At 44.8% G+C, this 13,641-nt stretch overlaps 1 protein-coding gene across 2 annotated transcripts in view; it reads right to left on the bottom strand.

The window, feature by feature from the left end:
• The window catches only part of NOM1 (nucleolar protein with MIF4G domain 1), a 66,418-nt gene extending 58,746 nt beyond the window's left edge, over positions 1 to 7,672 (bottom strand). For both annotated transcript variants that reach the window (XM_029588496.1, XM_029588497.1), the window contains exons 1-2: positions 6,708 to 7,672; positions 5,518 to 5,642 (exon numbers count right to left, since the gene is read on the bottom strand). In XM_029588496.1, the coding sequence (XP_029444356.1) occupies positions 5,518 to 5,642; positions 6,708 to 7,526 (944 nt within the window). In that variant the 5' untranslated portion in view covers positions 7,527 to 7,672. The remainder of the gene's footprint in view (positions 1 to 5,517; positions 5,643 to 6,707) is intronic.
• Positions 7,673 to 13,641: the final 5,969 nt, after the last annotated feature.

Genomic DNA, 13,641 nt, shown 5'->3' with positions numbered 1-13,641 from the left:
CCCCATCAAGCACACTCCAGCACTCGTCCTGACCCCATCAAGCACACTCCAGCACTCGTCCTGACCCCATCAAGCACACTCCAGCACTCGTCCTGACCCCATCAAGCACACTCCAGCACTCGTCCTGACCCCATCTAGCACACTCCAGCACTCGTCCTGACCCCATCTAGCACACTCCAGCACTCGTCCTGACCCCATCTAGCACACTCCAGCACTCGTCCTGACCCCATCAAGCACACTCCAGCACTCGTCCTGACCCCATCTAGCACACTCCAGCACTCGTCCTGACCCCATCTAGCACACTCCAGCACTCGTCCTGACCCCATCAAGCACACTCCAGCACTCGTCCTGACCCCCATCAGCACACTCCAGCACTCGTCCTGACCCCATCAAGCACACTCCAGCACTCGTCCTGACCCCATCAAGCACACTCCAGCACTCGTCCTGACCCCATCAAGCACACTCCAGCACTCGTCCTGACCCCATCAAGCACACTCCAGCACTCGTCCTGACCCCATCAAGCACACTCCAGCACTCGTCCTGACCCCATCAAGCACACTCCAGCACTCGTCCTGACCCCATCAAGCACACTCCAGCACTCGTCCTGACCCCATCAAGCACACTCCAGCATTCGTCCTGACCCCATCTAGCACACTCCAGCACTCGTCCTGACTACATCCAACCTTCTCCAACTCGCATCCTGATCTCACCCGGCAATCAGTCTGCTCTCTTCAGCATCCAGATCTCTCCAGCAAAACCATCAAGAAAATAATCAACCTTACCAAAAATGGCAACAACTACCAACACGCTTAATCAGAAACGCCACAGATACCTAATAAACATCCCACTAATGAAAAATATCAAAAACATGCTATGTCTCACCTTCCTTCTCATAAATGCTCAATCCCTAACCAAAAAATTCATGTTAATATCCGACATACAAGAAAAAAACCCCGATTTCATTGCCATAACTGAAACTTGGTTCAAAAATACTGAACAAGTCATAACGAACCAACTAGACAACAAAGCATACCACACATTTCCAATCCCTCGCAGGTCCCGCAGAGGTGGAGGTCTACTCCTTATTATAAAAAAGCATTTCTCAATTAAAGTGATTACACACAGTCTCCCAAGACAATATGAAATCTCTCTTTTCGACTCACATAACCTACAGATATGCCTAGTATACTGCCCTCCCAAATTACTAGATAACTATATCTCCCCAATCCTTGAATTCCTAATAACATCAGTATGAAAAAAACCAGCTATAATCCTTGGCGACTTCAATCTCCACACAGATACCAGCCCCAGATCACAAAACTGCCAAACTTTACTAGACATGCTATCAAGTCTAAATTTCAACTTACAAGTTGACAACCCAACACATAAAGCGGGACACACAATGGACCTGATTTTCACAAATCAATATTTCTCAGACACATGGTTCATGGGTGGCAGTTAGCTCAGTTAATCAGGCAAACTGGTCAAATAGCCAAGCCTTTGTTTACAACATAGTAAACAACCTCATATCTGAAAACATTAACTCCCATAAAACGGAAAACAAAAATTTAAGCCAAGACCCTAGCTATGTTCTTCAAGAACAAAATAAGCAAAATAACTGATGCCTTCAACAACTCCTCGATCAAAGAAGTCCAAATATCCACCATAAATGTAACACCATGGTCTAATTTTGAACCTATCTCCACCATGGAAACAGAAAAAATGCTAAGAAAAATAAACCCAGCAAGACATGACCTAGACATCATCCCCACTCGAGAGCTAAAGGAAATTGCCCATTCCATAGCTTCAACAATAGCAGCAATTATCAATAAATCTCTCGAAGAAGGTGAGCTACCAGTCAAGTTAAACTCTCAACTATCAAACCAATAATAAAGAGGAATAACCTGAATCCAGACGACTTGAATAACTATCGTCCAATATCAAACCTACCCCTACTTGCAAAACTAACAGAGAAAGCAGTCCTGAAACAGCTCAAAGAACACCTCGAGAAATACAAAATACTACATCCCACACAACACGGCTTCAGGAAAAACCTCAGTACCGAAACTTTACTGCTCAACCTGTCAAACAATATACTAAGAGGCTTCGATAACAAACTAAGTCAACTACTAATCCTCCTTGACCTTTCCGCAGCATTTGACACAGTAGACCACAAAAGCCTAATATCCAGTCTTGCAAGCAAAACTCTAGATTGGTTCACATCTTTTCTAAAAGACAGATATTTCAAAGTTTCCATCAACAACAACTCATCTGAAACCATCCCCCTTGAAACAGGAGTGGCACAAGGGTCCGCGCTCTCGGCCACACTCTAACATTTACCTACTACCACTCTGCCAACTCCTATCAAGTCTAGGCGTAACGTACTATATGTACACTGACGACATACAACTCCTCATTCAAATTACTTAAACCATCGAGGATGCACTGTTACTAGCAGCATCTCATCTTGATTTGATTAGAAATATGCTAAACCACCTAAAATTATGCCTAAACATGAGCAAAACCGAATGCATTCTAATAGAAAGAAAAAAACTCAGGATCAGAAAGAAAAAACTCAAGATCAGAAACCTCCCCTTCCCTTCAAATAGACAACATATGTATCCAACTAAAAGATAACGTTAAAGACCTTGGTATTTGGATCGACAATGAACTAAACTACAAAAAGCACATCACAACAAAAACAAAAGAAGGCTTTCATAAACTCCAAATACTTAAACAGCTAAAACCGCTGCTTCACCACCAAGAATTCAGGACTTTCACTAGCCTTGACTACTGCAACTCACTCCTGATAGGTCTACCTAAAGTGGCCTTAAAACCACTCCAATCACTACAGAATGCTGCAGCTAGAGCTCTATCAGGCAAAAAGAAATCAGACCACATCACCCCCTTACTCTACAGTCTTCACTGGCTACCAGTAGAAAAAAGAATTGAATTCAAAACACTAACCATCCTACACAATGCAATATACAAAGCAGACAACACGGCACTAGATAACATCATACATATACACAAATCTCAACGTACGACAAGAACCGCTAGTAAATTACATCTAGTCATACCATCACTTCCATCAGCCAAACTATCCACCACAAGAAACAGAGCCATTTCCGTTGCAGGTCCGAAAATATGGAACTCACTACCAGATCACCTAAGCTCACAAAACAACATTAAATCATTTAAAAAAGAGCTCAAAACATGGATATTTAGTCAAACATTTAAGGATGGTATTGGTTAATATCACAGAATATATCTAATAAATAACCCTCAACGAGATGCAAGGTAGCTAATGTACTAAGTAGTTTTTGGTTTTGGTTCTCAGTTACCGTTATGTGTACAAATTTATTATTATAATGTATTATATGTTTATAATTTATTATATGTACTAAGTTGTTGTATATACTAAGTTGTTGTAAATGTAAACCGGAGTGAAGGCAGCTAGCTATACTTCGGTATAAAAAAACCCTCTAAAATAAAATAAATAAATAAACAAAAGATATAATTCAAATTAAAATTAGTATAAAGCTTGCTTAAAAAATTATTTTTAGTGCAGATTTAAACAACTTTTATCACCTAAGTACCCAAAGGAAGGGAATTCCAAAGGCGGGGTGTTGTAATGGGGAAAGTGCATTCTCGAGTGGCATGACGCTTTGCCTGTTTAATGGGAGGAATATAAAGTAGTGCCCTTTACGAAGACCTTAGAGTTCTTACTGGTTCATATGCCCAGAGTATTGTATTTGCACAAGGAAGCATTTTTAAAGTTAAGAGTTTGTTGTTCAACATGGCAACTTTATACTTAATTCTCCACTGAACAGGCAGCCAGTGGAGATTGACAAGAATGGGTGAGATATGGCCATTTCTGCCTGTGCCAATAATTAACCTCACTGCAGCATTCGGAAGCAGTTGCAATGGTTTAATTGAGAAATCAGGGAGGCCAATGGACAGTGAACTGCAATAATCCAGTGCAGTCAGTAAAATGCCTGCACTACTGTAATTTCCTGAAATCTGCTTTGAGTCCGGCCTGAATAAAAGCAGAATATCAAATGTTTGGAAATAAATAGATAGTTCTTCCAAGATTTGTTGTCCATGTCAGTCAGAAGTGCCACCACCTGGTTTAGTGAAACTGGGCCATCACTTTGGGCAAAATGGGAAGAACCAGCCAGAAAGTGCTAGTCTGTAAGAACTGTGGGGCAAGGGTTGTATCTGCAAGATTCAACTAGCCATACCAGCAAGCCATTTTTATTTATTTTAACTTTATGGTAAAAAGCTTTCAGCACAGCAGCCGAGAAGCAAGGAGAAGAGCAAAGAGTGTGTGTGTGTGTGTGGGGGAGCCAGGCCCCTATCCTACCATTCCCCAAACATACCTACCAGGGCTATTCCACCAGACCCCGAAGGGAACGAGTGTGCCTGAAGGTAGCTCAGCCAAGAGAGGAGTAAAAATGAATATATTCTCTGGGAGCAAGTTACCCCTGGCTCAGCCAAGTCAAGGCCGAGCCAAGACTCTGGAAGCAGATGAACAATTTGTTCTCACTGGTCTGCAGTCTGCTGGAGAGAGAAACTTACTGGCAATTGCCTAAGACCACAACTCCCTTATACTTGAAATAACATCACAAGGGAGAAAGAAAATCTATGTCCTCTGTCTCCGGCAGCTGTGGAGGAAGCATTCCCATATGTAAAGATTGGCCTAGCAGGAAGAGAAGGAAATTGCCATTGACAAGATATGGATATGATTTGACCTGAGCTATAACTCACCTCCCCAAAGGAAGCAGTTGGGTATTTGCCAACAGATGACTCGTTTTTCCAGCAATGCTCCTCATGTGTAGTGCTGGGACCAGTCTCCAGGCACTGGCTACAATGGAGCTGTCTGCACTGGAGATTGTGTGGCCCGATGTCTAGCACAAGAGAAATGAGTCCTAGACCTAGGACAGAACTTTGCTAAGGCAGAGTGAATCTGACAGGATTGCAAGGACTGTCATTCTCTGGCTGGGAAAAGGCAGAAATCTTTTAATGAGGCAGATGATTACGGAATACCTTGCAAGCTACTGGACAAAACATTTGATTTTTCAATTAAAATTCTGAAGGATTCTGGTAGCTTTGTAAAAGCAAGAGGAGCATAATATTCCCCACAGCCTGAAGATTTTTTTGGGGGGTGGGGTGGGAGAGGAACCTGCTTCTGGTCTGTCAGGAAGACGTGTTGGGTTTGCTAGCTATGCGTTGGATACCATGCCTGGAAATGTAGGCCACCTTAAGGTCCCATCCCAGATACTGTATTTTCTGTAGTTTACTTGAGACATGAAATAACTGTAGATTTTAAAGATATCAGTGAGTGTGGTGTCAATGGCAATCCAGGACAGTGTCACATTCAATGAGCTAGGTATGTCATAATGACGGGTTGGCAGGAGGGGAGCCGGAAAAGTAAAATTCGGAAAGCACCTCTGTTCTGTACTCTGTCAAAAGCAGTTATTCCTAAAAGCAAAAATATATAAGATTGTGTCTTACCTATTCAAGAGTCCTTTCACGCTTTTCTTCAGTCTTTCAAGTTCTTCCCTTTTCTTGGCATCCACCACTTCTGCTGGACAGCGCATGTGTGGTGGGACATACTTTGTATCGTTTTCCTGGCCCATCTGAGAAAATAAAACACAGCTAACATAAGGAGTCCTTCCAGCTGGAAGGGGTGCAGCTTCTTTGAACAGGGTGGGGCATAGGACAACTAGGACTCCATTACAACAGAATAGCAATAGTTCATGACCTAAAACTGACATGCACCTGTTGAAAACAGAAACATAGACATGACCAAATGGTCCATCCAGTCTACCCAGCAAGCTTATAATGTAAGGTTACACCATGCTCATCAGTTTCTCATATCATAAAAGTCAGGGCCCTTGTTGGTAGCTGTTTGAATCCAATTCCTCGTTATGCCTTGCTGTTGAAGCAAAGAGCAATGTTCGAGTCGCATGAAAGTATCAGTCTCCGCCGCATCAGCAAGTTACCCCTATACTTGATTTCCCAGACCGTAAAAGTCAGGGCCCTCGTTGGTCGCTGTACAAATCAAATTCCCCCTTTCCCCCTGCCATTGAAGCAGAGAGCACTGATGGAGTTGCATCAACGGAATCAAGGCTTATTGGTTAAGAGTAATAACCACCGCACCATCAAGTTACTCCATGTACTCTTTTCTTCATTTCCATCCTTTAGCCTTTAGAGACCCACACTTTATCTAAGAACATAAGAAATTGCCATACTAGGTCAGATCAATGGTCCATGAAGCCCAGCATCCTGTTTCCAACAGTGGCCAATCCAGGCTACAAGTACCTGGCAAATATCCAAAAACTAAGAATATCCCATGCTACTGATGCTAGTAATAGAGGTGGCTAGATTACCATATGGCAAATCAATGCTCACATTTCTACTTTAAGGTAAAACAAATGTTTCCTCTAACATTTTTTTTAAAGCAAATGGGCATTATCATTTTGAGAAACTGTATTTGGTTATATGTGAAGATGAGTTGTGGCATAGTTCTGTCAATATCACCAAGTCATGCTGGATAGCAACAAACCATTAAGAACTTTTCTTTAGTGTTAAAACCTAACAATCATGTATTCAGCCTATAATAAATAAGAATGTGTACTTTTAGTCATTTAAATGAACAGCATTCCTTAATCTGTCACCTAAATAGCCTATTGCCTTCATACCTTCTGCTCTCCGGCAGAGTCCGTGTCTCTGTTCGCCTCCAGTTCTTCACCTGCTTCCTCGCGCTCACTCTCATTCTCTAGTTCTTCGCACTCCTCCTCGGGATCACTTTCTTCCTCCGGCTCTCCACATCCTCCTCCCGGGTCACTTTCTTCTTCCTCCTCCTCCCCAGGATCGTCGCCAGCAGTGCCCAGTGTCTCGACGGTCTCCATCTCCTCATCGCTCTCGTACAGTGCAGATTCGGAGGCTCCGGGCTCCAGGGCCCCCAGGATGTAATCCAGCCCGTCCCGCGTGAAGGACTGCGGCAGGGAACTCTTGTTCCGCCGCTTGTGCAGCCGGAGACTCTTTTCCAGCCGGCGGATCTCCCGCTCCTCCTGCACGTTTGCCTCCAGCAGCGCCCGCTTCCTCCCCGCAGCGTTCTCCTCCCCACTCCGGCGAGGGACCCCGGGCCTCTTCGGTGCCTTTCCGCCGCTCCCGGCCCCGCCTTTGGCCTTCCCGCAGCCCTTGTGGTCCCCGCTCTCGTTTGCTTTCTGCCGCTGCTGCACCACAGCACTCGGCTTTGATGTGGTCCTGAGCCCCGGGAGTTTTCTCTCCCCGCCGCCGAGATGCTTCCACTCGTAGTACTCTTTCCTCCGGCTTTTCTTCAGCCGGCGCTTCTCCTTCCGCAGCTCCTTTCTGCTCCTCCTCTTGATGCAGGTGCCTTGAGGCCATTCCTCCCGTGCAGCGCCGGCCCCCGGGGTCTCCTCTCCCTTCCGCACGAACTGCTCCACGGACACCTTCAGCCTCTTTAGCCTCCCGCCGGTCTGCGCCTTCCGCTTCATCTTCTCAGCGGCCGGGGCGGGAGGAGCCCGTTCCCCCAGCACCAGGCGACTAGTTACTCCCGGCTCGCAGGGTACATTCCACGCCAACACTGGACGCCGCCATGCTCGCCCGAACAGGAAGTACCGTTGACGGCTCCGATACTAACCATAGAGATGCAGTAAATAGCAGGCGTGAGCGGCTTCCGTCCTTACTGCGGCACATCGCTATAGGGGAGCGCCACCTGCTGGAGCACTCGGCGCGCTGCACAGAAGAGGGCCGGTAAAGCGGCGCTTCTTTTCGCTTCGCTACACTTGGCGACGAGACTGACGTTTGAAGGTACGTATGGGCCTGAAAGGTCTCTCCAAAAGAACTAGTGGTTTAACTAATGCAACTGCAACTGCTTTGGTTGTTGCTCCTTTAAAAGGCCTATAATAGTTTGAGGATGTATGTATATCAGAAGTTTAATAGTAAAATGTCTACAAATGACTACACGTGTTGCTTATGCTGGCTCCTACCAGTTTTATTATTATATCTAGTTTCTCTTTATATATAGCACTCTACTCATACTATAGGAAGGCTAATTTTCATACAATCCACATAACAGTAAATAGTACACAGCTATGAATGACTCCAAACTGGCTGTATCATCTGTTAATAAGAAAGTTGTGCATGCAAATAAAAAAATAACTTTAAAATGTCTGCATGCCTTTTCCAAAAGGAAAAGATTGGAGAGTTAGAACGGACGGCACTACACAAGGCTACAGACCAGGTACGAAGGGATAAACAATGGAACATTGTGCAATACCAGAGTATAAATTATATTGACATGACAGGGTAGATCAAGTTGCTGAAGGGGTGGCACTATATCTTAAGGATGGCACAGAGTCAAGCAGGATAAAAGTTCTGCAGAAAACAAACTGCTGCCTGAATCCTTATGGATAGAAAACCCAAGTGTGATAGGGAAGAGTTCAGTTACTGTCCACTGAACTAGAATGAGAACATTGTAAAATGTAAAATAAACTGTAAAATGAAGAAAAAGTGCATGGGGGTAACTTGCTGTTGCAGCGGTTACTACCCTTAACCAGTAAGCCTACATACTGTTAATACAACTCCATCTTCAATGGCAGGGGAAAAGGGGAATGGGATTCAGATAGCAACCAACGAGGGCCTTGACTTTTATGGACTAGGGAAACAAGCATGAGGGTAACTTGCTGGTGCAGAGGTTACTACTCATAACCATTAAGCCTACATACTGTTAACCCAGCTCCATCATTGCTCTCTGTTTTAATGGCAAGGGGGTAACAGGGAATTGGATTCCAAAGAGGTCCCAGACGTTTACGGCTTGGGAAACTGATAAGTATTTATTTATTTTATTTAGAACTTTTCTATACCGACTTTCCAATAACAGAATTACTGATCAATTCGGTTTACATTTTGAACAATAACAGTGACAAGCAAATGTCTTACAGAGAACAGGAGAATAACTTGGAAATAAATATATGGGGTTAAACAAAGAAATACAATATACATAGCCTAATATAGGCAGAGGCAGATAACTTCTGTGTGGGGTTGTGTATAGCTTTTAAGACTGTCAGGAGGTTGGGAATTGCATTTTGTACTTTTGGACTGCCAAGGAGTTAGAGTTGAAGAATTCTTTGGGGAATTCTTTGTGTTGTTCTATGGGGTATTCAATAGGGGTTCAAAGAATTTTTAGAATTAAACTTGTCTAGTTCTTGTATAGTTCTCTTATAGGTTGTTGACAATAACTGAAGTTCTTATATAGTTCTCTTATAGTTTGATTGAAAATGATTTAAAGGGGACCTTGGCAGAGATGCTTGTGCTGTCTGATTTTATGGAAAAGCTTGGTGGAAGAGCCAAGTTTTAAGTCTTTTTTTGAAAATAATGGGGCATTGCACTGATTTGAGTTCCGGCGGGAGCGTATTCCAGAGTTTAGGACCAGCTGTGGAGAATGCTCTTTTGCTTAACGCTGATTTCATTGGTGGTATCTGGAGATTGTTTCGGTAGGCATGTCTCACTGGTCTAGTAGAGGTGTGCAGTTGGAGAGGGATTTTGAGCATGAGTGGGGCCAGGTTGTGTAATGCTTAATGGTTAATGCTTAATGGTTGTGTAAAGTATGGGGAAAACCTGTATGGCAAGGCAGATACTACCATAAGCTTGCTGGGCAGACTAGATGGACCATTTGGGTTTTTTCTGCCGTCATTTCTGTTTTTCTATAAGTTCATAGATGCTTCATAAAACATGCTTCCTAGATGTTTCTATAAGTTCCTAGCAGCTGGGCATGGAACCAATGATGGGGAGGTGGGGGCCAGGGGAACTCCTTAGACCTAGCTCTCGGGAATGCAGGACCTGGTGCAAGGAGCAATGGTGGTGGATCCAGGGCCGGAGAAACCATTAGGCGAGCTAGGCCTGTGCCTAGGGCGCTGCGATTTAGAGGGCGCTGCAGCAGGCGGCAGAATTTTGAAAGGGCAAAAAGTGCCCTTTCAAAATTCTGCCAGCCCCCGTATACAGTGCCACCCTCCCGACGCCTCCCTTATGATTCAGCGGAGGGCCCTGGAGTGATCTGCCGCTCCCGGGGCCTCGACTGCCACTAAGCAAAATGGCGCCGGTGGCCTTTAGCCCCTACCATGTGACAGGGGCAATGGCACCGGTAGCCCCTGTCACATGGTAGGGGCTAAAGGCCACCGGCGCCATTTTGCTTAGTGGCAGATCGCTCCCGGGCCCCCACCTGGACCACCAGGTATTTGTAAGTTTTCTTTTGGGGGGGAGGAGTTGGGGCTGCGACCGGGGGCGGCATGACGGGGGGGGGGGGGGGGGGGGGGGGGGGCGGCACAAGGCTGAAGGTGCCTAGGGCGCCCAATCCCCTTGCACCGGCCATGGGTGGATCTGCTTCGCAATAGTAATCATAATGGAATTAAATTTGACATAATCACTGAAAGGCGAATACTAAGTAAAACAATCACTATCGTGTTTAACTTTAAAAGGGGAGATTACAATAAAAATTAGAAAATTTTGGAAAACATCTTCCGCAGCTTCTCTTGCCGAAAACTCATTTAAAGTTTATGTACAGTGGTACTACACTCCAGTCTGACTAAAAGGATTTGTAGGTATGTGGGCCCTGGGCCGAGGTGAGAGATGGTACCACCCACAGGGAGGAGCCCTGTGAGCCTCACCGTCGGGAGTTGAGGTCTCAGCCGACGTCAGACACAGCTGTGGAATAGAGTCTTTAATAGAGAGAGAGAGCGAGAGGCACTGCCTGAGGAGTGGGGAGTGCAGGAGAAAGCCACAGAGTCTGTGCGGAGGGGTATGCCCAGCGGGGATACCTCAGTCATGGAGATCCGGCAATGGTCCGCAGAGCGGGGTACACCGATGAGGTTCCACTGTAGTGATGATTCGGTAGTGGCCTGCAGCGCAGGGTACATAAAAGGGGTTCCTCACTGAGAGATGGTACGGTAGTGGCCCGCAGCAAGGGGTACACCGGTGAGGGTTTCCCAGTAGAGGTCCACAGTGCGAGGTACACCAAAGAGGTCTCCTACTAGAAATGGTATGGTAGTGGCCCGCAGCGTGGGGTACACCGGAGAGGATTCCACACTAGAGATGGTACAGTAGTGGTCCGTAGAGTCAAGGTACTCACAGTGACGTATGTTCCAGCAGATGCCCCGGGGGACGGGGATAGGCAGCAGTCCAAGGCAAGAAGGCCCTCCGAGGAGCGGATAGCCAGAGACGAGGAAGGGCCCCTGAGGAGCGGGTACCCAGAGCGTCTCACGCCAAATGTGCAGGAACTGGAACGGGAGGTCCGTAGTGAGCGAAGCGGATTCAGCAATGAGGGAACTTGTTGCCAAGTTGTCAGTAGGCAGGGCCAGCCGGCTTAAGTATTGTGGAGTGAAGACATCATCCGGAGGGGACGCCCCCAAAGTTCCCTCCATGATGTGCTTAAGACTGGCCCGTGCGCACGCGCCTAAGTAATCCCGAAGGCAAGATGGCGGTTGGCAGTGCCCACGCCGTCCTGGGGACCCCAGGCAGGTCGGTGGTAGCTGGCGGAGGTCTCCACTCTCCCCAACGGTGTCAATGCGTTCTTTTGTTCAATGCGTTCAATGCGTTCTTTTGTTCAATGCGTGTTCAATGCGTGTTCAATGCGTTCTTTTGTTCAATAATTTGTCGATTGTTTAATGTTACGCTGCACGTTCTCTGTTCAATACTTTGTCTATTGTTTAATGTAACGCCTTACCGGCGACAGTTTTGTTATATGGAAACCGACTTGATTTGATATGTATATCGAGAATGTCGGTATATAAAAACCCTATATAAATAAATAAATAAATAAATAAATAATGCAGCAAAGAAAAAGGTGAGCATTAGTGGTCGCAGCCGTCTGCGTCCGACGGGCGTAACAAAGCCATATTTCCAAATCTGACTGATTTGTATTGGAGAGAATATGGGAATCGAGGCACGATGGGTCATATTGCCCAGGCAATACCACTTATTGGGATATGGTGCGTTTGCTTATTAAGGACATTGCACAATTTTCTCTAGACAGTGATCCTTTGGTTGTGTTGTTATTCGCTCCAATGGAGGGATTGCCTAAGTTTTTGGACAATCTGGATATCACAAATATTGTTGAAAGCGAGCTGTGAAATTACTGCTCACTGGAAAATGAAAAACCTTCCTAGTAAATTTTCAATTTATAAATGTTTTCTACACATCTACTTGATGGAAAGGCTAACAGTGATTTAATGCAACATTATTGGAAAATTTGAAAAACTTGGGCATGATTTCCAAACAGAGACAAGCGTACAGCTTCCTTGGATTCTCGAGGACTAGAACACGAGAAGGGGGAGGGGAACTATTTTGGGGTTGAATAAATGTCTAATGAGTGTGAATATTGCAAAATTGTTCCTTCTGAAACATTTTCTCAATAACAATTTAATTGAAAAAAAAATTACAAAATTAGAAGAAACCAAAAATAGCGTTGCCAAAGTTAAAAGCTTGTATGTGGCATGAACATAGTTTAAAAATATCATCTTGAAAGCCCAGGTAAAATGTATTCCCTGGGTTAAAAAAACATGGAAGAAAGACCAAACAACTGCCAGCATGGTTTAATGGCGAGGTGAAAGCAGCAATGAAATCCAAAAGGGCATCTTTCAAAAAATGAAAAGCAGAATCAAATGAGGAAAGTTTATTTCTTTAGGGCCATTTTTAACCAGCAGGAATGAAAACTCTTGCTCCCCTCAAGGTACATCATAACATCCATTATTAAATATACATAAAATTTAGATGTAAGACATAATCATAAAATATTAACCCATCATAATTGTAAACAAATTAAACAATTTCCCGTCGATAGCAGGGCTGAATTAGCCATGCTGTCATGGAAACAGTCAATCAGGCCCGGAAGGCGGAGCTTCAAAGTGATGTCAGAGCTTTGCTCTGAGGCTACACGTGAGTTCCCGTGCTGGAATCGACTCTCCTCAGTCTGTGATTAAGCAAGCGTGGTTGTAAGGCGGAGTCGACTGTTCAGGGAGGTGGGAGGGTCAGAATGGCTAATTCATCCTGCTATCTACGGAAACACCGTTTACGGTAAGCAAACTTGCTTTTTCCCGTCGATAGCAGGGCTGAATTAGCCATGCTGTCATGGGAGTCCTAAGCTCCACATCACATCACAATTTTCCTAAATGTAAGTTAGTTTCTCCGAAAGAACAATTGAGGAATTATTTTCTGGAGGTGCTATTATTACCTCCAGATAGTATTCCCACAATTATAAATGCATATTTTTTAAGCTGGAAAAATGAGGGAGTAGCAGTAAATCAAGTAGCAGCAGAAACATCTTTGAATGTAACTGAATTAATAGAGACATCCTATAGTTCCCAGATTTCACTCAACTAGTTAACAAATCCACTCACAAAGCCGGACACACATTAGACCTTATCTTCGTCAATACTGCAATCAAACTGGTCCAGCACCCCACCTGCACGAAGGTACCATGGTCAGATCACTCCCTCATAACTTCCTCATTCTCAATAAAAGATACCATTCCATCTCGCATACCCTCACATTGCTTCACTTACAGAAAAACATGCACCATAGAAGATCTTAGCAACCACTTATCATCACATCTCA

Source organism: Rhinatrema bivittatum, chromosome 2, assembly GCF_901001135.1.
Source record: "Rhinatrema bivittatum chromosome 2, aRhiBiv1.1, whole genome shotgun sequence".
NCBI lineage: Eukaryota > Metazoa > Chordata > Amphibia > Gymnophiona > Rhinatrematidae > Rhinatrema > Rhinatrema bivittatum.
The sequence above is the reverse complement of the archived record's forward strand: the minus strand, read 5'-3'. Positions and strand labels throughout refer to the sequence as shown.